This window comes from Nematolebias whitei, chromosome 10, assembly GCF_014905685.2.
Source record: "Nematolebias whitei isolate Nwh7 chromosome 10, NemWhi1, whole genome shotgun sequence".
NCBI classification, from domain to species: Eukaryota; Metazoa; Chordata; class Actinopteri; order Cyprinodontiformes; family Rivulidae; genus Nematolebias; species Nematolebias whitei.
In genome coordinates this window covers 22,420,724-22,444,523 of record NC_056507.1, presented here as the reverse complement: position 1 = coordinate 22,444,523, position 23,800 = coordinate 22,420,724, and the positions used below count along the sequence as shown (strand labels likewise).

The 23,800-nt window shown below is 40.0% G+C and overlaps 2 protein-coding genes across 2 annotated transcripts in view; both read left to right on the top strand.

The window, feature by feature from the left end:
* The window catches only part of endouc (endonuclease, polyU-specific C), a 3,826-nt gene extending 3,093 nt beyond the window's left edge, over window positions 1-733 (top strand). Inside the window, exons 7-8 of the mRNA XM_037683463.1 lie at window positions 104-254; window positions 335-733. Of these exons, the coding sequence (XP_037539391.1) occupies window positions 104-254; window positions 335-610 (427 nt within the window). The 3' untranslated portion in view covers window positions 611-733. The remainder of the gene's footprint in view (window positions 1-103; window positions 255-334) is intronic.
* Window positions 734-2,423: 1,690 nt separating this feature from the next.
* polr3b (polymerase (RNA) III (DNA directed) polypeptide B) overlaps window positions 2,424-23,800 on the top strand; it is a 35,153-nt gene continuing 13,776 nt past the window's right edge. Inside the window, exons 1-16 of the mRNA XM_037682814.1 lie at window positions 2,424-2,600; window positions 2,816-2,848; window positions 3,844-3,900; window positions 3,975-4,039; window positions 4,116-4,191; window positions 4,493-4,593; window positions 4,890-4,981; window positions 5,068-5,185; window positions 7,397-7,505; window positions 8,016-8,138; window positions 14,196-14,312; window positions 14,406-14,540; window positions 16,405-16,566; window positions 16,672-16,872; window positions 18,364-18,526; window positions 20,862-21,015. Coding sequence (XP_037538742.1) covers window positions 2,529-2,600; window positions 2,816-2,848; window positions 3,844-3,900; window positions 3,975-4,039; window positions 4,116-4,191; window positions 4,493-4,593; window positions 4,890-4,981; window positions 5,068-5,185; window positions 7,397-7,505; window positions 8,016-8,138; window positions 14,196-14,312; window positions 14,406-14,540; window positions 16,405-16,566; window positions 16,672-16,872; window positions 18,364-18,526; window positions 20,862-21,015 — 1,778 coding nt within the window. The 5' untranslated portion in view covers window positions 2,424-2,528. The remainder of the gene's footprint in view (window positions 2,601-2,815; window positions 2,849-3,843; window positions 3,901-3,974; window positions 4,040-4,115; window positions 4,192-4,492; window positions 4,594-4,889; window positions 4,982-5,067; window positions 5,186-7,396; window positions 7,506-8,015; window positions 8,139-14,195; window positions 14,313-14,405; window positions 14,541-16,404; window positions 16,567-16,671; window positions 16,873-18,363; window positions 18,527-20,861; window positions 21,016-23,800) is intronic.

Genomic DNA, 23,800 nt, shown 5'->3' with positions numbered 1-23,800 from the left:
TTGTTTTATACATTTGTTTTATACATTTGTTTTATACATTTGTTTTAAACATTTGTTTTTTTGGTTTGTGAGAAGCCTGAAGTAAGTCTCGTTTGTGCGACAGTCTGGACTCCTGTGGGTTCGAACACGTCTTTGTTGGTGAAACAAAATCTGGAGCAGAAATAATAGGTTTTCACAACTGGGTCCAGTTCTACCTGCAAGAAAAGAGCAGCCACCTGGACTACAAGGGGTACAAGGCCAGAGATCACGACTTGGTGAGTCCAGCACGTGATGGAGACTTCTTTTCTCTCACCACCAGCTGTTTTTCACAGCTCATTTCTGGTTCCTCCTGCAGCCCGATCAGGACGACCACGTTCTGAACCTGCAGTTCAGCTGGCACGGTATGGTGAAGCCCGTCGGCAGCGCCTTCATCGGGACCAGCCCGGAGTTTGAGATGGCCTTGTTCACCGTCCTCTTCCTCATGAACACAGAGAGGAGCACCACGGTGCTGGTGAACATCGACCAGTGTCAGATGGAGCTGGTGGTCATCAGGCAGGGGCGCTCGCTCGGGACGGCGTACCCCAAACTGCTCAGCAGCAACAGCAGACACATCAGGCAGCACCCGCACTGACTGACCACATCCAATACACTGACCCGCACCCAAATATGTAACAAATACTTTTAATATTTTTTATCAGCATACAGTACTCACTTCTGGTGTTGTATGAAAGATGAACAAATACATCCCAAGAATAAAACAAATACAATAATCATAATTTTCCAATATGTTTATATAAAAATAACAGTACAACAAAGTTACATTAATAATGCCCTAAAAGCTGTTTTGTTCCTTTTTATTGTTAATTTTCAGTTGTTAGAGTTTTGTTCCTCCTGATAAATGAACAAACAAATATCCTTTAAGAGAGGTGTTGTGTCTTATTGTGTCTTATTGTGTTTTATTGTGTCTTGTGTTTTATTGTGTGAATACTGATACAGCCTTCACATTATTGTTTGTTCTGTTCGCTTGTTTTTCTGTATGTTTTTTGATATCTTAAAATGTTCAGTTTATCCATGAAATGTGTGCTGTGGCTTTTCATTTTTGTATCAAAATATTTCATTTTTAACACAGCCTTTCTCCCAGTAACCGCTGGAAATAGGCACCAGCTTCCACGAGGCTTACCCTGCATGGGAAAGTGGCTACGATGAATGGAAAATATTTAACTTCATTTACAAAAATGTCCTCATAGCATCACATTGAGACGTACACACATTCGTTTCAGTTTAAAAACCTTGTTTTCGTTGATGGGTCACTAGTTTAATTTTGACTTCTTGTGCTGCCTTTAGCTAAGTTTTTTCTACTTTTAGTTTTTGGCCACTATTCCCCTACTTTAAGCTTATAAACTGCTTTTAGCACTTTTAGCTGGCCTTTGGTTACTTTCAGTTTTTAGTTTTACAACTTTTAGCTGCCACTTTAAGATAGTCTTTGCTTGCTACTTTTAACTTTCCCTTTGCTGTTTTTAAGTGATGTTTTGTTTCTTTTAGCTAGCCATAAAAGTTCAGTCAGGTCTTCTGGACATTTTCATTTTTTGTTGAAACGGTTCGTCCTTCATCCATTAGTCCAAGGAGCCACAACAAACTCAGTCCCACAAGCACCACACTCAGTGGGCCAACCAGTTTGCTGGTCATAAGATGGTTTCTGGAGTCCGCCCTCTCCCCCGTCGACGACTCAAAGGCCGCCATGGCCAATGTGGTTCAAAACATCAAAGTTCATGCTCAATATTCCAGGTAAAAAATCCAACAAAGTTAAGTCAGTTCCTCTGGACGGTTTCTTTATTTGGATGAAGGTCGAAACATTTCAACAAAAAAAGAAACTGTCCAGAGGAACTAACTTAACTTTGTTGGATGCAATCATGTCCCTGTTTTTAGTTTTCTACATCGCTTTACGATCTAGCTTCTTTTTTTGTTTTGTTTTTTTAAATACCATTTTCTTTCATTTGTTCTCAGTTAGTATGCTTTCTTTTATGATTGCCTACTGTTGTCATAATTTTTTGTTAAAATCAGGTCTCTCTTATAAATGAGTCCCGGTGGCGCAATGGGACTAACCTGTATAAATAAAGGTTGAATGAAAACTGAGCATGAACTTTGATCTTTTAGCTAGCATTTATCTTTTAGCTGTAACAATTGTTAGAGCTTCTTCAGAAAATAGCAGTTATTCAGCACTCAGCATTCACACTGAATTTTTGCAGAAAATGTTTTATTTTATTTTATTTTATTTTATTTTATCCAAGGCCAGAGTAGCAGTTCCGGGTTGTGGACACTAGACGGCAGACATTCTACAAATACACGCCGAGATTTCCGAGGGGACAAAATAAAGAGCAAGAATTTTCTTCAAGAGGAACGTTTTATTTAGTTCCGGCCTACTTGCAGGGGGAAGGTTTACACTGAAGCACAGCGTGGGGACGCATGTTGAAGATACTTCCTGCGCTCTGTATCAACACTAACGTTATTTATATTTCTGCATGTTTTACCTTTAAACCGCAGCGTTAGCAATGGAGGTGCTGGGAGGAGAGTTTGGAGACTTGTCGGCTCAGGAGCTCGCGGCTCCTGTCAACACGGTGGCGGTGAGTTTGATGGAAATCGGACAGAAGAGGTTTTTACTCCACTTGTGCGAGCTAATTCAGCTCTGATGTGGAAGCTGCAGTTTGTTATTGTGGTTTGAAATGTTTGACTGGAAAAGAGAAGCCTCGTTAGCTTGGAGTTTTTAAGTCAGCTGCACAATAAAATGAGTGTGAGACAAATAAATTAGGTTAATGAGTGATATTTTTCTTTTTGACAGGAAAAATGGAAGTTGTTACCAGCATTCCTGAAGGTAACACAATCCTTTTATTTTTTTATTGTATTACTGTATATATTTGCTGTGCACTTTTACCTTCCTATATGTATCAGTTAACCACTATAATCTGTTTAATAGGACAGGAATCACATTCAAAAACACACTAAATATTAGACCTGATTTTAGTGCTGTAGCTCTCACAGTAAAGTGAGTAACAGAACCACTTTAGTCCACACATCAGTCTACATTGCCTAATTTATATCACATCATCTATTGTAACCATGATAAATCTACACCTTTAAACTGTGAGTTATGTTGAGTTGCCACAGAGCAAGTTAGTTGCAGTTAGACACACAAAAACAACAACTTTTGTTAATCATCAAAAATGTGATTATGATCAGTGTCATAAACATGCTGTTTTGTTTCAGCACTAAATAAGAAGCTGTTTCCTAATGAACCAAATATATATTTTCCAGATAATATGAGGTTTTCACAAAAAAATTCAATACATTATTAAATAAAATGGTTAAACAGTGAAACTTTACAGGGTAATTACTGCCAACAAAATGCACCCAGGAAGAAAGTTATTGCTACAATTTATTCTTTTTCAAATGACAGTAATTTAGCAAAATGCTGGGCATTATATTTTATCTGGTTCACAGACAGAATGTACCATACACCTGTCTATATGTGAGTGTGTTCATTTTGTGTAAGAGTTCTGTGAAGCTCTGTTAGGGTGAAGGCTTTAGATTTATTTTAGCAAATTTTATTGAAATTAGAACCAAAAATTTGATCAACTCCAAGGCCCTTTTTTTTTTGCCAAGAAATTGTTTATCTGCTCAGAATATGGTTTATTACAACCTTAAATTTGCGTTCTGATTTTTTATTTATTTATAAAATGTCAGCAAATATTCTATACTTTACATCATATCATTAACCAGCCTGAAATCCAGATGTTTTCCCATTCAAATGCTCTAAACACAATGATGCTAACATCTTTCACTAGTCTCTTATTTGTAACTTTTTTTCAGATTAAAGGTTTGGTGAAGCAGCACATTGACTCATTTAACTATTTCATCAACGTTGAGGTAAACCCCAAACCCACATCAGTGTTTTTCCACATTGGTTTAGGTTAGGTCAGTGTCAATGCCTTTTTTTCCAGATAAAGAAGATCATGAAAGCCAATGAGAAAATCACAAGTGATGCTGATCCAATGTGGTACCTGAAGTAAGTGGTCCAAACAGGCACACTCACATTCTCATTCTCATCATTCAAGTTAATAAACAACATGGTTTCTGTGCAGATACCTCAATATCTACGTTGGGATGCCTGACGTTGAGGAAAGCTTTAACGTAACCAGACCAGTTTCTCCTCATGAGGTGAGCTCAGTGGGCTGTGAAGTAAAGAGAAAATCACTTTCTGCTTTAAACTGTAGGCGATTTTATTAAAGGGGGGAAAAACCAACTAAATTATTAAACAAATAGCTACAAGAAAGATGAGTAAACCAAAACATGCCTTATTAAATTAGATGAATTTAGCTTCTTTCTTGTAAATTAAATATTCAGTAGTTGTTCTTGTGGGTATATTAATTGATAATTGTAATAATAAAGTATGGAATGTTTTTAAAGTAGACAAGTTTTTCTGCCTTTGAGACGTAGCTTCTGTGTGTTTTTTCCTCAGTGTCGACTCAGAGACATGACCTACTCGGCACCCATCACAGTGGACATCGAGTACACCCGCGGCAGTCAGAGGATCATTCGAAACGCCCTGCCTATTGGAAGGTTTTTGTGCTTTTTATCTCTTATATCATTTTTGTTTTAAGATCTCATCTGAGGTTTTTGTTCTCAGCTGAAAAAAATAGTTGTTTCTTTTAAGTATTTTAAGAATTATAATTTTTTTGTTACAGTAACAATGGTATCCAATAAAGTCAGGTCCTCTGGACGGTTTCTCTTGTCAAAAAGAAACTGTCCAGAGGACCTGACTTAGCTTTGTTGGATTTTTCTACCTGGATTATTGAGCATGAATCAGGATGTAACAATGGAATGTTCTTGTTAACTTATAATTCTGCTTTTGCCAGAATGCCAATCATGCTGCGCAGCTCGAACTGTGTCCTCACAGGAAAGACGCCCATGGAGTTTTCCAAACTAAACGAGTGTCCCCTGGACCCAGGTCAGGCCGTTTAAAACTAAACTCACCAGCAGCTTTTTGAATGCTCTTCTGTTTACAGGATGGTTTTTGTTTGTTTTGATTTGCAGGGGGTTATTTTATTGTGAAAGGTCAGGAGAAAGTCATCCTGATCCAGGAACAGCTGTCCAAGAATCGGATCATCGTGGACCAGGACAGGAAGGGTGCTGTCGGAGCCTCCGTTACCAGGTAAAATGAAACTACAGCATCTTCCTGAAGCAGTTACTCAGTTCAGGGCTTAAAGAAATGTTACTTCATGCCTGAGTTTGAGTGAGACTCCATCTTTAGTGTGTTTATCGCCTGTCAGCGAAGGTGATGATGCTTTTCCATGTGCATGTCTTATGTCTGTCCTGTTAGTAAAATATTTCATTAAACTGTGGACTCCCAGCTCCAACTATAGTAAAATGGACAGGATTTTTGTGTTTGTCTTGAATTTGGTTAGCTCCAAAAGTTAATCACTTTCATTGATTATTTCATGACAATCTGTCCAGTGCGTCATGAGATATTTTGCTAACATAGTTGGTGTAAAAAGTTAACAATAAAAAAAAAATAAAAGTCTTCTACTATCCGTTAGTGCTCAGAATATGTGTTGGGGATCAGTCTCAGCTACTTCCACCCCAAATTTGAGCTCACCATCTGTAAATGTGATTGAGTTGTAACTATTTTTGTGTCTCTTCAGGTTGGTTGGCTGCGGCAGCCATCTTGAATTAAATTAATCAATTGTAGATGTATTTCTGATGTTAGCTTTCTGCGAGTTTAATAAAAATATTATCACAAATATGATCAAACATTACCGCCGGCCTTCTGCCTTTCAGTAGCGGGCAACACTAACTACAAGTTTGTACACTTAATTTTTCACAAGTTGTAGGATTTTACTGCAAGGAGATGCAAACCAGTGTTGAGTCACTGCAAATGTTCAAACTCTGCTGATTGTAGAGCACAGAAGCTTAATTTCATTCTATGTGCATGTTATATTCTATGTCACCACAAAACATAAGGAAAGCTAATTCCATTATTTTTCAGTTTTTGTTAAAAATAAGACTCATTATATTAAAAGGTCCCATGTAGTGAAAAATATGAGAAAGGTGGTATCAATGCACTAGACTTTGGTACATTTAGGACAAAATGGCTAAAAACATTTTTACAACAACAAAATTCAATGTGGTTTCATATCCCTGCCTCCATTTTTAAGCAACTGGTTGGAATTGACTTCCTTGCAAAGTGTGACTTTGAAGTGACGAAGATTCCAGTTAAATTATCAAACTTCCACAAACAAGTTCTTCAGTTCTGTAAAATGATATTTCACCATAATTTCTCACCTCATGGATCAACTTTGTGAAATAATAGAGCAATCACAGTTGGTAGGAAGTCCATATTTAGAAAAGATTGTATGAAAAAGGCATCATTTTTTGTAAAGGATATCTTAGATTGTAGTGGAGATCTTTTAAATTTCTCATCTTTTGTTAGAAAATATAACCTTAGCTGCTCATAAAGATTTTAAGAAGGTATGTAATGCAATCCACTTAGCTTTGATTCGATTAATTAAAAATATTATATAGTCAAAGGTGACCGTTTTGATGCCCACATTAAAATTAAATGACTGAGTTGTCTTCAAATGCAAAAGATTATCAATGAATGTTTGTGACAAAGGATTTACTGATTACAACAAATATTCCTTCAAGAAACCTCCCAATATAAATCATAGAACCATAATGACTTCTGCTCATTCTACATTTGTCAAATGGCCTAAATTGCCTAAAGTGAAGGAGAATCATTTTAAAATAATAAATAAAATATATCCTGTAGTCGTGTTTCTGCAAAGAAGATTTAAATTTGCGGTTGATTTGTGTGTCTTTTGTAAATCAGAAGAGTAATCCATCCGTCTTTTTTATTTTTTTCATGTCAATACTCATTAAGTGTTTGGTCAGACATCAGAAACTGGATAAATCTCAAACTTAACGTTTCTTCTTTTGATGCTGATGCCATTTTATTTTATGTGGATAACTTAAGCTCAGCTTCTCTGATGCTATAAATATAGTTGTACTTAGCAAAGTACCACATTCACTGTAGTAAGAGGAGGGATAATAAGCCCTCCTTCCTGTTTTATGAATGATTTTAAGTCATATTCTTCATTAAGTAGATAAAAGAAACTGGAATACTGCTAGAATCATCTCACAACAGATATTTAAAAACTTCTTGTTTTAAGTTTCTCATATAGTCTGGCCCCTTTGTGTTCTTTATCATTTTTTATCTTTCATTATTTTGTTAAAAACCCCATCTTTTAAAGTGCAGTTATGAAACCTTTCACAAGTCAGTATTTGTATCTTTTTGTAGTGTTCGGTTATTAATCATTTAAAAAAAGCTTAATTTGTTTCCTGAATGCAAAACTTTCTTTTCCAGCTCCACTCACGAGAAGAAAAGCAGAACCAACCTTATCGTGAAGCAAGGCCGCTTCTACCTGAGACACAACACGCTGTCAGAAGACGCTCCCATCGCCATCATTTTCAAGGTAACGCAGGTTGAATGCGTGTCCAGTAGATGGTGCCACGACACAACAAGGTGATGCTGGAAGAAATGAAAAGTTTTCCTTTTCCTGCACTGTAGCTGTGATTTCTTCATGTTTTGGGCGGGTTTGATCAGCCAGTGGTTAAAATGATGGAGCTCTCAGTGAAAACGTCACTTGGACAGCAGGCATCATGATGCTCCAGCACCTCTGGGGGAAATCTCTTTAAACGTGTTATCTTGTGAGTTCCACGTGTCAGAATCCTCTGTTTCCGCTCATCATGTTTAACAGGGACGACCTCATATCCACTGCGGGGCCCCGACACGTCAGTTCCCACAGCTTCACATTTCCATAAGCAAATGTCACACAGCCTCCTGACTCCAGTTCAGCCCCTCCGACCCCGTCAACACACCTCACCTCCTTATGTCTTCTTGTCTCAGGTCTTCATGTGGTTCAATAAATGTTATATTTGAGCTGAGATCATTTCCTCCTCCTGTTTATGTGTGACCCACACAGGGCATGGGTGTGGAGAGTGACCAGGAGATCGTGCAGATGATCGGTACGGAGGAAAACGTCATGGCCAGCTTCGCCTCGAGCCTGGAGGAGTGTCAGAAAGCCCAGATCTTCACACAGACTCAGGTATTACAGCAGAAAAAACCCCACTAAAATCATCCATGGGAGCTTTTTTTTCCGTTCATCTGATGATCAGTTTCAGTTTTACACTTTTCTGCATTCGCAGAATTAATCTACAAATATTGTCACTGTGAAAGAAACAAGCGTCGATGCAAAAAGCACAGCCATCGAAAATAAAGAAATAAAGTTTTGAAACGAATAAAAAATAAACGTGATGCCAATAAAAAGTTTTTTCAAAACAGCTCAGGGATTGTTTTATATACCACTAAAATAAGTTCTTGTTATGCATTTATGATAAAAATATTATGTCAACTTTTTTTTTCCTCCATGCAAAAACGAAACGGTAAATAAATAAACTGGGAACTAAAAGTGTGACTAAATCTAAGATAAAGAAAAATGAAACAAAAACGTCTGACGAGCTTCTAATTTAGGTGTTTTAAGGTGAGACGGATGGGAAAGATATCCACTCAGAACTGATCTCGTGCTGCTGATGAACACATTTGATCTAACGACTGCACCAGAAAAGAAGAAAACAGAGGAGGAGACATGGAGACAGACTCTGACCTCCTAACGAGTAAAGCAGATTTGTGAAACCAAAGAGCGCCACCATTGGCTCAGAGGTTTGATGCCTGCTCTGCTGATGTATATTAAACAAATCGCTCCTGTTCCTGAAAGTTTAAGGTCCAGTTTAGGCCTGTCGTGATAAACAATAAATCAATTAATCAATAAATCTCATGATAAATAAAAAATTTTGACCTCATTTTCATTTACCGGCTTTATCGTTTCTTCGTGTCTCTCTCTTTCTACTGAAGACACTGGATGACAAAAGGTTAAAACTCGGGCGTTCTTCACTGACTCCTCCCTTTCTCTTTTCTCTTTAAAATCTGTTTTAACCATCCAAAATTGTGTTTTTCGATGGTTAAAAGCAGCTAAGCTGAGAAGCTAAGCTACGAGCTAAGCTAATAGATCGACCTCATGGGAAAAAACCTCCGTCTTGACGAAGCTCCAAAATTCACGGTTTAAACCCGTGCCTTCGTCTAAAAAGTTGTTTTTCTCTGCAAAAAGAAGCTGAGAACTTGTTTACTGATTTATTTATTAAAAGCTTTGTGTGAAAAATGCTAAAGAGCTCAAACCACACTGAGGGTCCGCCATTTTGAAAACCGAATAAAGGAAGGAGAGACAGCCCATGTCATGTCAAGGGGCCTCCCTCCCATTTTTCTTAAAGAGACACGCTGCTCACTCCCTCACTATCCATCCTTCAGTTCAAACAGTCACATACTGCCATCCGGTGGTCAAAAAAGTACTACACTCAAAACAAATTAAACATTTTATTGTCAAATTTCAAACAATATTATTGTTTATCGCAAACATTTCTCAGACAATCATCCAGCAAAATTTGTTATCGTGACAGGCCTAGTCCAGTTTGTTGTGGAGCTTAACCCCATTATAGAAAGTAAAAGATGTAAGAACGTTGAGGTAGTGTGCTACAACTGGTTAGCTCAGCCTCGGACAAGAACTGGAAATGATGTGAAAGACAACCCGTCTCTGTCCACTAATTGGAGTCTCGGCTGGTTGCCAAGCGTCCTCAATGTGGCACCAAAAATCAGGAAGTTAGAGAAATAAACGATCCCAGCTTGTCAATTTTCCTACCGATTCATCAGATGGGATGTGAAGTGACGCTTTGTGTTTGGAAACATTCACTGGTTTCACCTCTGATAAAACCAATCACATTTTTATCAGCATTCCCTGAAGGACGAATCAGAAGAAAATGAACATGTCAGCCGAACGTGGCGTGGCCGTGAAAACATGCGTGTTGAAATTTTAAACCATCAGGCGTTCTCTTTTCCTGATCAGATGATGAAGATCAACTCTTTCCAGACAATTAAACAGTTTTTCATGATCATACTGGAGTCCTGCATCATGCAGTCGATTTGTTTTTGATACAGATTCTGTTGTTGGAGGATCCACCGATGCGTCGACGAGGCCATATTTGCGTCCTAGCAACACGTTGCGTTTCTGTGTCTGCCAGCATCCGTGACGTCTTTTCAGGTTATTCATCGGGGCTTTTGTGTCGTGCACAATGAGACCTAAATCTATATAATTAAAGGCAGATAAGGCTTAAGAAACCTTGTTATCAGATTATAAGTGATCTGCACAAACCAAATTTGACTGTTATCTATTTTTAGATACCAGAATCTAAAAAAGAAGTGGTGATTTCATCAAATTGTTTTTTTTCTTCGCATTAGATGGAGATTATGATTTTAAACTAGCTGCGCTAGACTCATACACATTTGCATGTCTGTATTTAAGATTTCACAAACCAATCTTTTTTTTTTAACCATGGATGTTTATTTTTAAATAAACACCTTCTCAGATGTGTGTTTGATGACATCTGCACTATTTATGTTTTCTTTACTTTGAATCTGCTTCTGCTCTTTTTCCATAAAATCAACATATTTGTATTTTTTATGACAAGTCCCACTGATAAATGTATATTTCTTTGCTGATTAGGTGGTCACCTTTCAGCATCGATTACACCCCCTCCCTAAATTCTGGGGTGAAACAGTTGTTGCATTAAAATTTAGGCCCTGTTTACACGAGAACGACCTCTAGAAACGTTACTGTTTTTTCAAAGTTTATTGGTAGGAATAAACAAAAAAAAAAAGTTTGGGGGTTAGTATTTACATTTTTTTTAGTAATCTAAATCTAACGTTGATTTTGAAGTTTAAAATAATTTATTAAAACAAGGGCTTATGTGGATTTCTTTCATCGTTTCTGTTTCATGTTCATTTAAAAAAAAAACTGCCACTCTGATCTCTATAGTCTAAAGGTTTGTCTTTGGGAGAATAGAGTCATCGTTATAATATTATTTAAACTCAATATATTTACATTTTCAACACAAAAGCAGCTATAACTCTGTCAAGTTTATTGATATTGAGCTAAAAAATTATGTGGTAGTAGCTGAGAGTCATTAACAAGAGAGTGACAGCTAATAATGTATGATTTTTATTTATTTATTTATTTTTTACATAAATGTCTACAATTCCATAATTTCTCAATGTACAGTAGTCACTAGTTTATCGTGGGGGTTATATTTTAACAACCCCCCCCCCCCACCCCCGCACAATAAGTGAAAAATCTGCAAAGTAGGAATGCTATATTTATTTTTGTAATTATATATTTTAAGGCTTTATAAACCCTTCCCACATTCTTTCAATGTTATAAACTTAAACCTACATCATTTTAACAACATACATACAGATCCTTTCCAAAAAATTAGAATATCATGGAAAAGTTGTTTAACTTCCATAATTCCATTCAAAAAGTTAATCTTTAATAAATTATAGATTCAGGGCCCACAATTTAAACAATTTCAAGTATTTATTTGTTTATTTTTACATAATTTGGTCTTCCAGCTCATGAAAACAGGAATTCAAAAAATTAGAATACTGTGGAGAAATTAGCCCAAATTTTGCAGGGCATGAATGTTTTAAACTGAGTGTGACACTAATCATCTACTAAACTCAAAGCACCTGCACAAGTTTCCCCAGGTGTCATTAAATTGCTTCAGTTTGGTTCAATTGTCTCAGTTCGGTTCAATATGGGGAAGACTGCAGACATAACAGCTGGCCAGAAGACCATCATTGATCCCCTCCATAGGATGGGTAAGCCACAAAAGTTCATAGTTAAGGAGGCTGACTGTTCACAGAGTGCTGTGTCCAAGCATATCAGTGGAAAGTCTAGTGGAAGGGCAAAATGTGGCAGGAGAAGATGCACCAGCAAAAGAGATGACCGTGGGCTTCAGCAGATTATCAAACAGAGAAGATTCCAGAATCTGGCAGAGATCCAGAAAGAGTGGAATGAGGCGGGAGTCACAGCTTCAAAAACCACCACATTCAGACACATCCGGGAGATGGGCTACAACTGTCGGGTACACCGGTCCTCTTTTCCGATTAAAAAAAAGTGTTCCTTTCATTCGGAAATCAAGATCCAAGGGTTTGGAGGAAGAAGGCTGAGGGACAGAACTCATACTGCTTGAGGTCCAGTGTGAAACATCCACAGTCAGTCATGATTTGGGGTGCAATGTCCAGTGCAGGTGTTGTTAAACTGCTTTCTTAAATCCAAGGTCACCGCAACAATCTAGAAGAATGTTTTAGAGGACTTCATGATTCCTTCTGCTGAGGATCTGTATGGAGATGCAGATTTCATCTTCCAGCAGGACCTGGCCCCTGCCCGTCGCCAGAAGCACCAGAACCTGGTTTTTATGCCCATGCCACAGTGTTTGACTGGCCAGCCAACTCACCGGACCTGAACCCCATTGAGAATCTATGGGGTATTCTCAAGAGGAAAATGAGGGGCACCAGACCCAACAACAAAGAAGAGCTGACCGCAAGCATCAAGGAAATCTGGGCTTCCATAACTCCCAGTCAATGCAGTGATTAAGGCAAAGAGATTCCCAACCAAGTATTGAAGATTGACGTATCGTTTTGAAAGTACCATATTTTGATTGATTTGTTGTGATCCTGATTTCATTCTTTTTTCCTGCAAAAACTAAGAAGTAGTGTGGGCTGACGTCTTCACAGTATTCTAATTTTTTTGAAATCCTGTTTTTGTGGGTTTTATGAGCTGGAAGCCCAAATTATGTAAAAATAAACATAAATACTTGAAATCGTTTAAATTGTGGGCCCTGACTCTATCATCTATTAAAGATTAACTTTTTGAAAGGAATTATGGAAGTTAAACAACTTTTCCATGATATTCTAATTTTTTGGAAAGGGTCTGTGTATGTAAATGGTAAATGGACTGTACTTGTATAGCGCCTATCTATCTGATCAAGATACTCAAAGCGCTTTACAACACAATCTGTGCCTCATTTACCCATTCATACAGCACTCTACAATATCTGTACTTTGAATAATCAGTGCTTTATCACATTCATACACCGATGGGACACGCATCAGAGGCTATGAGGGGTTCATTGTCTTGCCCAGGGACACTTCAGCATGTGACTGCTGGTGGAATCAAACCCCCACCTCTCACATTGGAGGATGACTGCTCTAACCACTCAGCCACAGCCGCCCTCTACTGTACAGTACTGCAAAATTTTACTCGCCACCTCTGCAGAATAGCAGCTCTGTTCCGGTCCGGCTCGGTTCTAGTTCTGCAGATCTACCCTGCCGCGACGAAGCCCACAATGTTCTAAACTCTTAAAACCTACACAATTTTAACTATGTACTGCGCAGCAGCTACGTACGGCAAACAAAACCACACAATGGTCCTGATCGAGTCCAAATCCAGATGAAAAATGTCCCGTGAGCTCCGGAGAAAACACCGGACCTCCAAGCGATGCCTCTTCACTCGAGAGGCCTCATGGGTCGGTAAGCAGCACTCAGACTGACCGATGAGGCTCCAAGTCTGGTTCTGGTCCAATTCCCGGTCGGTTCCGTATGGCTCTCTGTATCCACTGAGCGCCGAAGTCACTTTGAATAAGGACCAAACGTTTTTGGATCTGATCAAAACTTTCCCTCCATTTCAGCAGAAAGCAACGGCTGGAGAGGCACTGTTGGTGCTTCTGGGAAATGTAGTCATTTTGAGTGGTGATACAGTATAGGCTTATTGAGAGAAAACTACAACAAGGCAGTGCCTGTTCCAAGTATTTTTCTCGTTAACTTTTTACTGTACCCCGTACTGTCCCAATCATGTGAGTAATATTAAAGTTGACAATCCTGTGTCATGTACAAATTTTTTTCTCGTGTTCAATCTTACTTAAAAAAAAAAAATGTGAAAGAGTGAGTCTGCAAAAGTCGAAGCAGCGAGGGACTACTGTATTGGAGTCTGAAACTGACAGTTGTGGGTGATATGCATTCCTTTCAGAAAACATGTCTGATAATTGTTTTAGTCACGTTTTTGAAGCACGAGGATCAATTTGTCATTTTTCTTTGACAAACGTTCCACATTGTAAAAGTTTCAAGCTAGCTGCACCTGTTCGTCCTGGTTTTGGATCCATCATGCGGTTCTCCTTCAGTTTCCTCCTGACCCGTTCTGTCTCCTGCTCTGCTTCAGGCTCTGAGGTTTCTGGGGAACAAAGTCCGGCGGCAGCGGATGTGGGGGGGACCAAAGAAGACCAAGATGGAGGAAGCCAGAGAGCTGTTGGCTTCTCTCATCCTCAGCCACGTGCCTGTATGTAAACAGATTAAAAACCTCTGGAGTTGTTTGCTACATTAATTGATCCGCTCGCCGGTTTACTTCGTTTGTTTTACGTTTTGTCTTCAGGTGAAAGAGTTCAACTTTCGGGCCAAATGTATTTACCTGGCCGTGATGGTTCGGAGGGTGATCCTGGCTCAGGGAGACAACAAGGTTGATGACAGGGATTACTATGGCAACAAACGTCTTGAGCTGGCTGGGCAGGTAAGCTAACCATGCACCTGTTGTGTGTGTGGGCGGGGTTTAGTTTGTTGTTTGCTTCATTAAGTCCTCCATCCAATCAGCTTTTTGAAAAAATATTTTAACGACAAAACCATGAGCTGTAGTTTTAAAGCTCCCCTTGGGTTTTGCTGTTTACTCTTTTATTAATTTTTGCTACCTGAAAGGTATTTACTTTTTCTTTTCTCATAAAAACAACAAATCATATTTATTCTCATTAATAATTAGTGTGAATGGACCACAGCGCTACTCCGTCAGCAGCTCCAGCTCTGATGTCTCACCTGCACCTTTGTTCCTGCCACCTTCTTTTAATAAGGCTCATTATTTTTTCGCTCCGCTTTGTTTTTCCCCCTGTTTTGTTTTCATGCCCCCTCCCCTCATGCTTCAGCCTGGCTTTGTCAGGAGAGAGATATGCGGTGGCACTGAAATCCCAAGTCTGTGGAAGTATGGTGGGGTGGGGGGGTGGGGGTTCTGCACCGTGACAATAGAAATGCTGCCTTGACTGGAGCGATTGAGCTAATCCGCAGGCTCTGCTCTGATAATGTAATTACTGCTGTCTTAAGGCCTTTAATTTCCCCCCCAACCTGCTCTGTATACAGAGCAGGAGATGGGAGGAGGGGGCAACAGAGCTTCTTTCAAAAGGGGCTTTTACACACCAACAACGCCAGCAATCTCCTCGCTCTCCAATTATAGTTCCCTGACATTCAACTAATTGGCCGGGCTGCGCAATGGAAGCTTAATTTCTTTATTAATTTCAAGCAGCGCCGCGTGTTTGTTTTGATGTATGCTAATGCAGAAGGTGGGCTGGGAGGCTGTAGACCTGGCAAAGGAAGACGGCGACCTGGGACGAAGGCCAGGGCAGGTTTATTTGTAAGCCGACACACCTGGTTTATTAAATCAGACGGTAAATACACCTCGGTGTTGATCAGAGATGGGCAGGAGCACAGAGACGAGAACACAGGCGACTCTGGTCCCCGAAACAGATCGTTTTAATTCTGCAACCTTAGGGTGAACTTGTCAAAGGAACGAAACTGCATTTCCTGCAATGTGAACACTGAGTGCTAAGTAACTGTTGACATCCTGATACATGCTCAATAATCCAGGTAGAAAAATCCAAAAAAGTTCAATCTGGTCCTCTGGACATTCAAAAAACAAGAAAACAAACAAAACAAAAAAAACAAAACAAAGCAAAAAAAAAAAAAAACGTTGACATCTGCTGAAGAAGAGTTGTTAGAGCTAAAAGAAGCAGAACTCTAGCTACAAAGCTACCAAAATGCTAACTAAAAGTAGCAAAGCAACAGCTGTGGTAGCTCAGTGGTCAGTGCCTCAGTCCTCTAGTTCTGAGGTAGTGGGTTAGAGTCCAGGTTGCATCAGGAAGCACATCTAACTTAAAACGGTTGCCAAGTTGCCTCACCCCTGCAGAACAAAGCAGCCGAAAAGGGAAAACAGAATGTTGTCATTTGTATTGGTTGTTTTTACAACCACTGTTAAAGCAAAGTTTCCCTCTGAGGGACAAGTAGAAGTTATCTGAAATATATATAGTCCTATTTATTGATACTTTTAGCTAAAAGTATCATAAGGCTGGCTAAAAGCTAAAAGTTCAAAGTGGCAGAACTGTAGCAAAAAGCTAAAGGAGGATAAGAACAGGAAAATGAAGACAGTATGCTGAAGCAGCTTTAAAAGAGGAAATGAAGTGATCTCAGTGAATTTCTCTGAAGATTTATTAAATGCAAGTTAAATATTTTGAAAGTATAAATTTCACCACAAACAAAAGTTTTATCTCCCATCTCCTGAACGAGCTGAAGGTTTTGATTTCTGAACGGTAACGACGCGCCCTCTGTTTCTTCAGCTCTTGTCTCTGCTGTTTGAAGATCTCTTTAAGAAGTTTAACTCTGAACTGAAGAAGATCGCTGACCAGATCATCCCCAAGCAGCGAGCGGCTCAGTTCGACGTGGTCAAACACATGCGGCAGGATCAGATCACCAACGGCATGGTCAACGCCATATCCACTGTGAGCCTGTGCACACACAAACCAGAGCTAATACCTACAGGTTCCTGTCCTTTTATTCTCACGTTAACAGTCTTGAACTTCTCGTGCCGTTTTCCATCACAACAGGGCAACTGGTCTCTGAAGAGGTTCAAGATGGACCGTCAGGGCGTCACCCAGGTTCTGTCTCGTCTCTCCTACATCTCTGCTCTCGGCATGATGACGAGGATCTCCTCCCAGTTCGAGAAGACCAGGAAGGTCAGCGGGCCGCGGTCCCTGCAGCCTTCGCAGTGGGGGATGTTGTGTCCGTCTGACACTCCTGAAGGAGAGGTGAGGACCGCAGCAGCCACACCCGGCCCGTTCTACAAGAACCCAATACAAGCAGTTCAGTTTGCTGCATGTATTGGACTTTTGCGTGAAAACTTTGTGATTTAAAAAGCCTTCACAATAAATTCGACCATTTAGATCAGTGGTGTCAAACTCCATTGCAAAAGGGAGCCAAAATGCAACGTTTATTTCAAGCCAAGGTCAGTTTCACATTCAGTTTGATGCCTGACGTCTTTTCTTGCTTGCAGGTTCCTTAACAAGGGCTTCATCTGCCTCATTTTTATGTTCTCTGTTGCTTTTATCCACATCAAAATCAACTTGTGGAAAAATTCAAAATGATTTTTCTTGACTTGAAAGTCGGTCGACTGTCATGAGAAGTCCACACTAACTAAAGTATGCTAAGTTCGTAAGTAAAATGAGAATCAATAAAAAATATTTGACTTCCAAAAGATCCTCTTGGGGGCCAAATAAGATGTTAACAAAAGTCATATTTGACCCCCGGGCCTTGAATTTGACACGTGATTTAAATTCTTAATCATTGAATAAAAACTTCATGAATAATTTTGATGATTCTTTGCCAGTAATCATCCATCCATCATCTTCCATTTTGGGTTGTGGGGTCACTGGTGCCCATGTCCAGCCATCACTGTGCAAGAGGCGGGGGACACCCTGGACAGGTCTCCAGTCCATCACAGGGATACATGGAGACAAACGAGACAAACAACCATTCACTCTCTCACTCACACCTAGGGACAATTTAGAGTTACCAATCAGTCTAACATGCATGTTTCTGTGGGAGGAAACTGGAGTACCTGGAGAAACCTGCGCATGCACGGAGAGAACATGCAAACTCAACCCAGGAAGACCCCCGGACCGGGATTTGTACCAGCCAGGGACTTTCTCGCTGAGAGGCAGTAGCTCGAACAACTACCACCGTGCCGCCGGCCAGTAATTATACAGATGTTAAAAGATTTGTGGTGCTTCACAGAAACAATCATCAGAACTTTAGCAGAATGTAAAACTTGTGGCAATAAAAAAAAATATATATATTTTACTCTTTGTTTTTAGATAAAAGCGGCAGCGTGATGTGAATGACTCTCAGCTACTACCACATCAATTGAAATCTCTGTATCTGTAAACTTCATGCTGATTGAAGCCATTGTAGTGTTAGCTTGTCAATTAGCTGTGGCGGCCATCTGTAACTGGATTGTCTCCGTTCGAGAGGAGCCTGAAAGGACTTTCTCCATGTTTCTTTAAAACTCGTCCTGCGGTTCATGCAACATTTTGCTAACACAGACACACAGTCACACACGCAAAATACACGTAGACACGAGCAAAGTTCAGATTCGCCCTTGCGAGCTGGGGCGATAATGAATATCTTTAAAATAAGATTTGAAGTTCTCTCTTCTGCCACAAACATAAAACTGAAAGTCATTTTTGACAGAACAGAGATTTGAAAATGTGTCGTCCTACACGTGTTGTGTGTCTCTGTAGGCCTGTGGTCTGGTGAAGAACCTGGCTCTGATGACCCACATCACCACAGACATGGAGGACGGGCCCATCATCAAACTGGCCTTCAACCTCGGCGTCGAGGACGTCAACCTGCTGAGTGGGGAGGAGCTCTCCTACCCGAGCGTCTTCCTGGTTTTCCTCAATGGTAAAACTCCTCCTGCACACCGGCAGAACCAAATAAATGAATAAAACCGAATTCAAACCAACTTCAGATCATTTAATCCTTCCAGTTTTAAATGTATTTACTTCATAAACATGAAAAGTATTCAGTTTAATTTAGCATTTTGCAGGCGTGCTGATAAGTCTTTAATTTCACGGCAGCAGTTGGTTTTATTCCTGAATCCAAACCTGGACATTTAATTACTGTATTTGTTTGCCTTTGCACTGATAACTGTCGTTATATTAGCTGCCGTGCTCTTTAATTAGTTAGTAGCAGCAGGTGTCAAAGCCCTTCGGGGCGTTTCCTCACGCACAGGCAGAGCTCGCTCTTCTCTCTCCTCCACTCCGTTTTCTGTCAGAAGTGATATGAAGAATCCCCCGCAGGCAGTTTAAACTCAGCGAGGCTCAGAGTTCACAGCGACACAGCAAAGCTCACACTTCCTCCTCACAATTTCAGCTTTTGGAGCCAGAATTACACATAAATAAGACAGAATTTTACCCTTTTTTCCAAATAAAAATCCTCCAGAGTTTCTAGGAGTTGAGACGTTATAATGTACATAACTAGACGCAGAGTACCTTTACATCTTGTGTCATTTGGGCGAATTTAGTTGACAAATTGAACCTGTAAAAGACAAAAGTTTCAGGAGAGAAGCTCAGATATTCCTCCTTCCAGCTCCTTCTGGGATTGTTCCCAGGCCAGAGAGGATGGATAATCCCTTCAGCAAGTTCTGAGTCTGTCCCCGTCTTTGCCTGTGAGACGTTTTTATAAAACCCAGGAGGCGTCCTAATCAGTTGTCCAAACCACCTCAGCTAACACATTTCAATGCAGAGAATCACTATTTTAATCTAGTGGAGGAGTTTGAGGACCCCCCTGATCCTGGGTATTATGTTATTTGGGACTAAGGTCTCAAACTGGCCTCAGGAGAGGCGTCAGACGAAGAGCAATTCGAAGACCTTGATGATGGAGGAAGACCATGTTAATCAGGCAACCTCGTCCATATTTGGAAAACTGGGGGAACCCCGCTTCGAGCCGTGCTTGTGGGGGTCGAGTCCTGGCTCCTGGGGCTTCATCTCCTTCTGGAGGGAGAGCCGATAAGATCCCCTGCTGTGCAAGCCCGGTGGCGGGACGAAGGGAGCATGGACGTACTAACTCCTGTTACTGTCTCTAGAGACAGAATGAGCAGCGTGTTCAGTAGTTTTCACATTGATTAACTATCAGAGCCTTTGACTTTAAATCCACCTCTGCATGAAGCAGGACTCTGGTGCTGCAGAAGATTCTGACAAACAGCACGTCTGATCCTGTGACACGTTTAATCAAACACTGATGTGACTCTTTTACTCTACTACACCACTGTATGAAAACGGCTATAGTGTTCAAAGTTAAATTTATATTTTTTGTGAAAATATTGAAATGTACAGTCCTGTGCAGGAGTTCTTAATCATCCATTATTTCTTCATAAGTCTCTGTCAATAATCCAGACTTCCTTGTAATATTTATAAGTTGTTTTGATCAACAGTTCTTCAGGGTATTGGATAGTTTCCCTTTTTTTTAACGTTTTCAACTTATTTTCAGTCCTGACCATTTTGATAACGATGTGTTTTTTAAGTCTCTACCTATCACCTGTTCATAACTGAGATATTAAAAAGCCCCTAGAGATGAATCAGTGTTGTGTCATACAGAACCATTTAGCAAGGAAACCATTTTTAATAGGAATATTTTGTCGCTTTGTTACCTGTAGGTTGTCACAAAGAAACTGTTTCAATTTATTCACTTTAACCTAAAAACAATTAAAATACAAAGTTCGACACATGATTTGGGTTTTTTGCGCCAACAATTCAATTCTCAAAGAGCTGTTTGCTGAAACCTGACATACAGATGATGATCAGCTGGAGGAGGACGCATGTCTCGGGTCTTTGCTGGAATTGTTGCTGTTTCCTAAAGATTTGTCTTTCAGATACTGTTGACCTGCTGTAGATGTTTTCTTTTAGGTGTGACACTTCTTTTATCCTCCACTTGTCCACTTTATTTATTTTCTCAAACACACTCACTGCATAACTTACTGACATGGTCAGGTACAAGGACTGGACTGAAAACGAGGTGAAAAACCTAAAGACAAACTTTAAAGACCTTCAAAAAGCCTAAATATGTGTTTTTGACGAGCACTTTAAGATCAAGCCTGACTCTGTGGAGACGAATTACAAAGAAGTTTGGGGTCATTTAAAGCTTTTGTTCTGTACCGTTTGTAGAATATTGTAGCGTTTCTTTACTCCGAGCTGAATGTTTACCTTCTCTCGTTCACCTGTCTGTGTTACTTCCACAGGTAACATCCTGGGTGTGATCAGAGACCATCACAGGCTGGTCAACACTTTCAGACTCATGCGCAGAGCTGGTTTCATCAACGAGTTCGTGTCCATCTCCACCAACCTGACCGACCGCTGCGTCTACATTTCGTCTGACGGAGGACGACTTTGCAGGTGGGGAAGTCTCAAAAAGACAAAAATGTGTTCATTTAGTGTATAAACATCAAGCATATTTGCGGTGCATATTTAACGTTACTAGAACCGCCTTCTTCCACCTACGTATTAACATCTTATCTAATGTAGTGAACTTGACCTAAGGTCAAAACCCTTGACCTTAAGAACCTTGTGGGACAGAAACTGTCATTTCATTGATTTGAATCCAGAAATACAGGTTCACCCATCCTGAGACTTTCTTTCTTGAAAATTCAAGTGAAAGTACACTCTCTTTTCTATTATCATTACTGTTTTACAAATGTTTGATAATCAAAGTGTTTTAGTTCAAACATTTTAGATGTTACAGTGAACTAATCAATTTTATTAACTGTAAAACAGTAACAATGATTATTTTTTCCTCATGCAAAGTTAGAATTCATGTTAAGGTCTGTTACAGAGTAATTATGCATTTTCTGATTTTCTGTCTTTGAATGAGCAGTGTACGTTTGTTCCAAGGTCGGAGCCGAAGCAGACAAGTGTTGGAACAACTGTCTTGTTTTTAAATCCTCTCAGACGTAAACAGAGAAGTTGGCACCTGTTTCTCCAAACTCGCCCAAACATTTCTCTCGCCTGTCTGAAAACATTTTCAATCTGTTCCATAACATTCTTGCTGTTTTCTGACTTCTAGTAACCTTTTACGTCACAAAACACACCCCTGTCGGGTCGACATTGACCAATAAGAAAACTCCCAAATGAACCGGAAATAGAGCCCTTTAAAATGTCGGTACTTCCTAGTTCTCTCAGTTAGTTCTGTGAGTTGCCGTTGGAGTCGGGCTGGAGAGTTTGCAGCTCCAGTCGTTTGGGAGAACAGAAGTCCAGCCATGATAAGGCTCTTCCGAGATTGGGATTATAACATCTTCCACCTCTGAGTGGAACTCGGACGAACCCCACTCATGTGAGTTCCACTGGCTGAGGTGAACTTGTGTCAGACGGAATATCGTCACTACTTCGGACGAGTCACAGCCATCCTATGGAGACGCTGGACAGGTAGCGTTAACTGGAACTCCGTATCCGCTGATTCATCTTCAGAGAGACGAGTCAAGTTCACTACCGAGCGTACCGAGGAAAGCTGGGTTCGAATGGAGAGTGTCGTTTCTGGTCAACACTCTCCCTAACACACCATCTTTTACTCCCTTTAAACTTCATTTTCCATCTTTAAATTCTTCTATCAAGTAGAAATCATTCCAGATATTTTAGAAATGTCTGTGTAAAGTGCTCATCCACCGCCGTGTGGATAATTGATCATAATTGTACAGCTTGCTGATTAATTATGTTGTTATTTTCATATTTTGCCAAATTAATGTAAATGTTTGATGTTAAACTTTGATTCTGTAAATAAATGACCACATTCATTTTGATGGGTCAAAGATAAATAACGTCTCACGTTACATTTTATTAAATTCAATGCACGTTTATATTCAGTCCAGAAAAATTAAAGAATCCGTTTTAATCAGGTGAATATCTCAGGATATGTTCATCCACACTAAAAATGATGCTGAAAAACTGGTTCATGCATTTGTCACGTCTAGACTGGACTATTGCAATGGTTTATTATCTGGGTGTCCAAATATTCTTTAAAAAGTCTTCAGTTGATCCAAAATGCTGCTGCCAGAGTCTTAACTGGAGTTAGTGGGAGAGATCATATCTCCAGTTTTAACTTCTCTCCATTGGCTCCCTGTCAAATCCAGAATTGAATTCAAAATCTTACATCTAACCTACAAAGCTCTCAACAACCTAGCTCCATCTTATATTACAGATCTTATTGTCCTAATTTTCCTAACAGAATCGGGCCGCCCCTGTTCCTAATCGAAACAGGGGCAGCTGTGGCTGAGTGGTTAGAGCATTCCTCCTACAATGGAAGAGTTGGGGGTTCGATTCCACCAGTAGTCACATGCTGAAATGTCCCTGGGCAAGACACTGAGCCAATGCGTGTCCCATCGGTGTATGAATGTGATAAAGCACTGATTAGTCTTTGTAAATATATAGTAGAGTGCTGTATGAATGGGTAAATGAGGGCACAGATTGTGGTGTATAGTGCTTTGTATCTCAATAAGATAGAAAGGTGCTATATAAGTACAGTTCATTTACCATTTAACAGTGCACTTAGCTCTCAGACTGCGGGCTTTTTTCATTTTCATTTACCCGTTATTTATACAGGTGGTCTCAATGAGCCACAAGAACTCATTTTCAAGAGAGACCTGTTTTAGGGAGCAGATGGTGGGGGTTAAGGGCCTTGCTCAGGGGCCCAGAGTGGAGCGAATGAGGGTGGAGGCAGGTGTGGGTGTTTCACCTTTTCCACCCACATTTTGATGTTGACGGTACTGGGAGGTGAACCTGCGACTTTCCGATCACAAGCCCATCTTCTCACCTCTGCGCCACAAGAGCAGAATGAGAGGAAGCTCTTTTAGTTATCAGGCTCCTCTCTTGTGGAACCAACTTCCAGTTTCTGTCTGTAAGCCTGACACATTGTCCAGTTTTAAGACTGGACTTAAGACTTATCTTTTTGATAAATCCTATAGTTAGGGTTGGCTTGTTATACTGCTATAGGCTTAGACTACTAGAAGACAAACTGACCTAATTTCCTTAAATGAATTGCTAAAATTGAATAGTTTTCATTTGATACTATTTCTATATTAACGTGATTCTCGACCTGCCATTGTGTATCTGTTCCTCTCAAACCCAGCCTGTCAAAGCTGATAGCCACTTGTCCTGAGCCTGGTTCTGTTAAAGGTTTCTTCCTCATGAG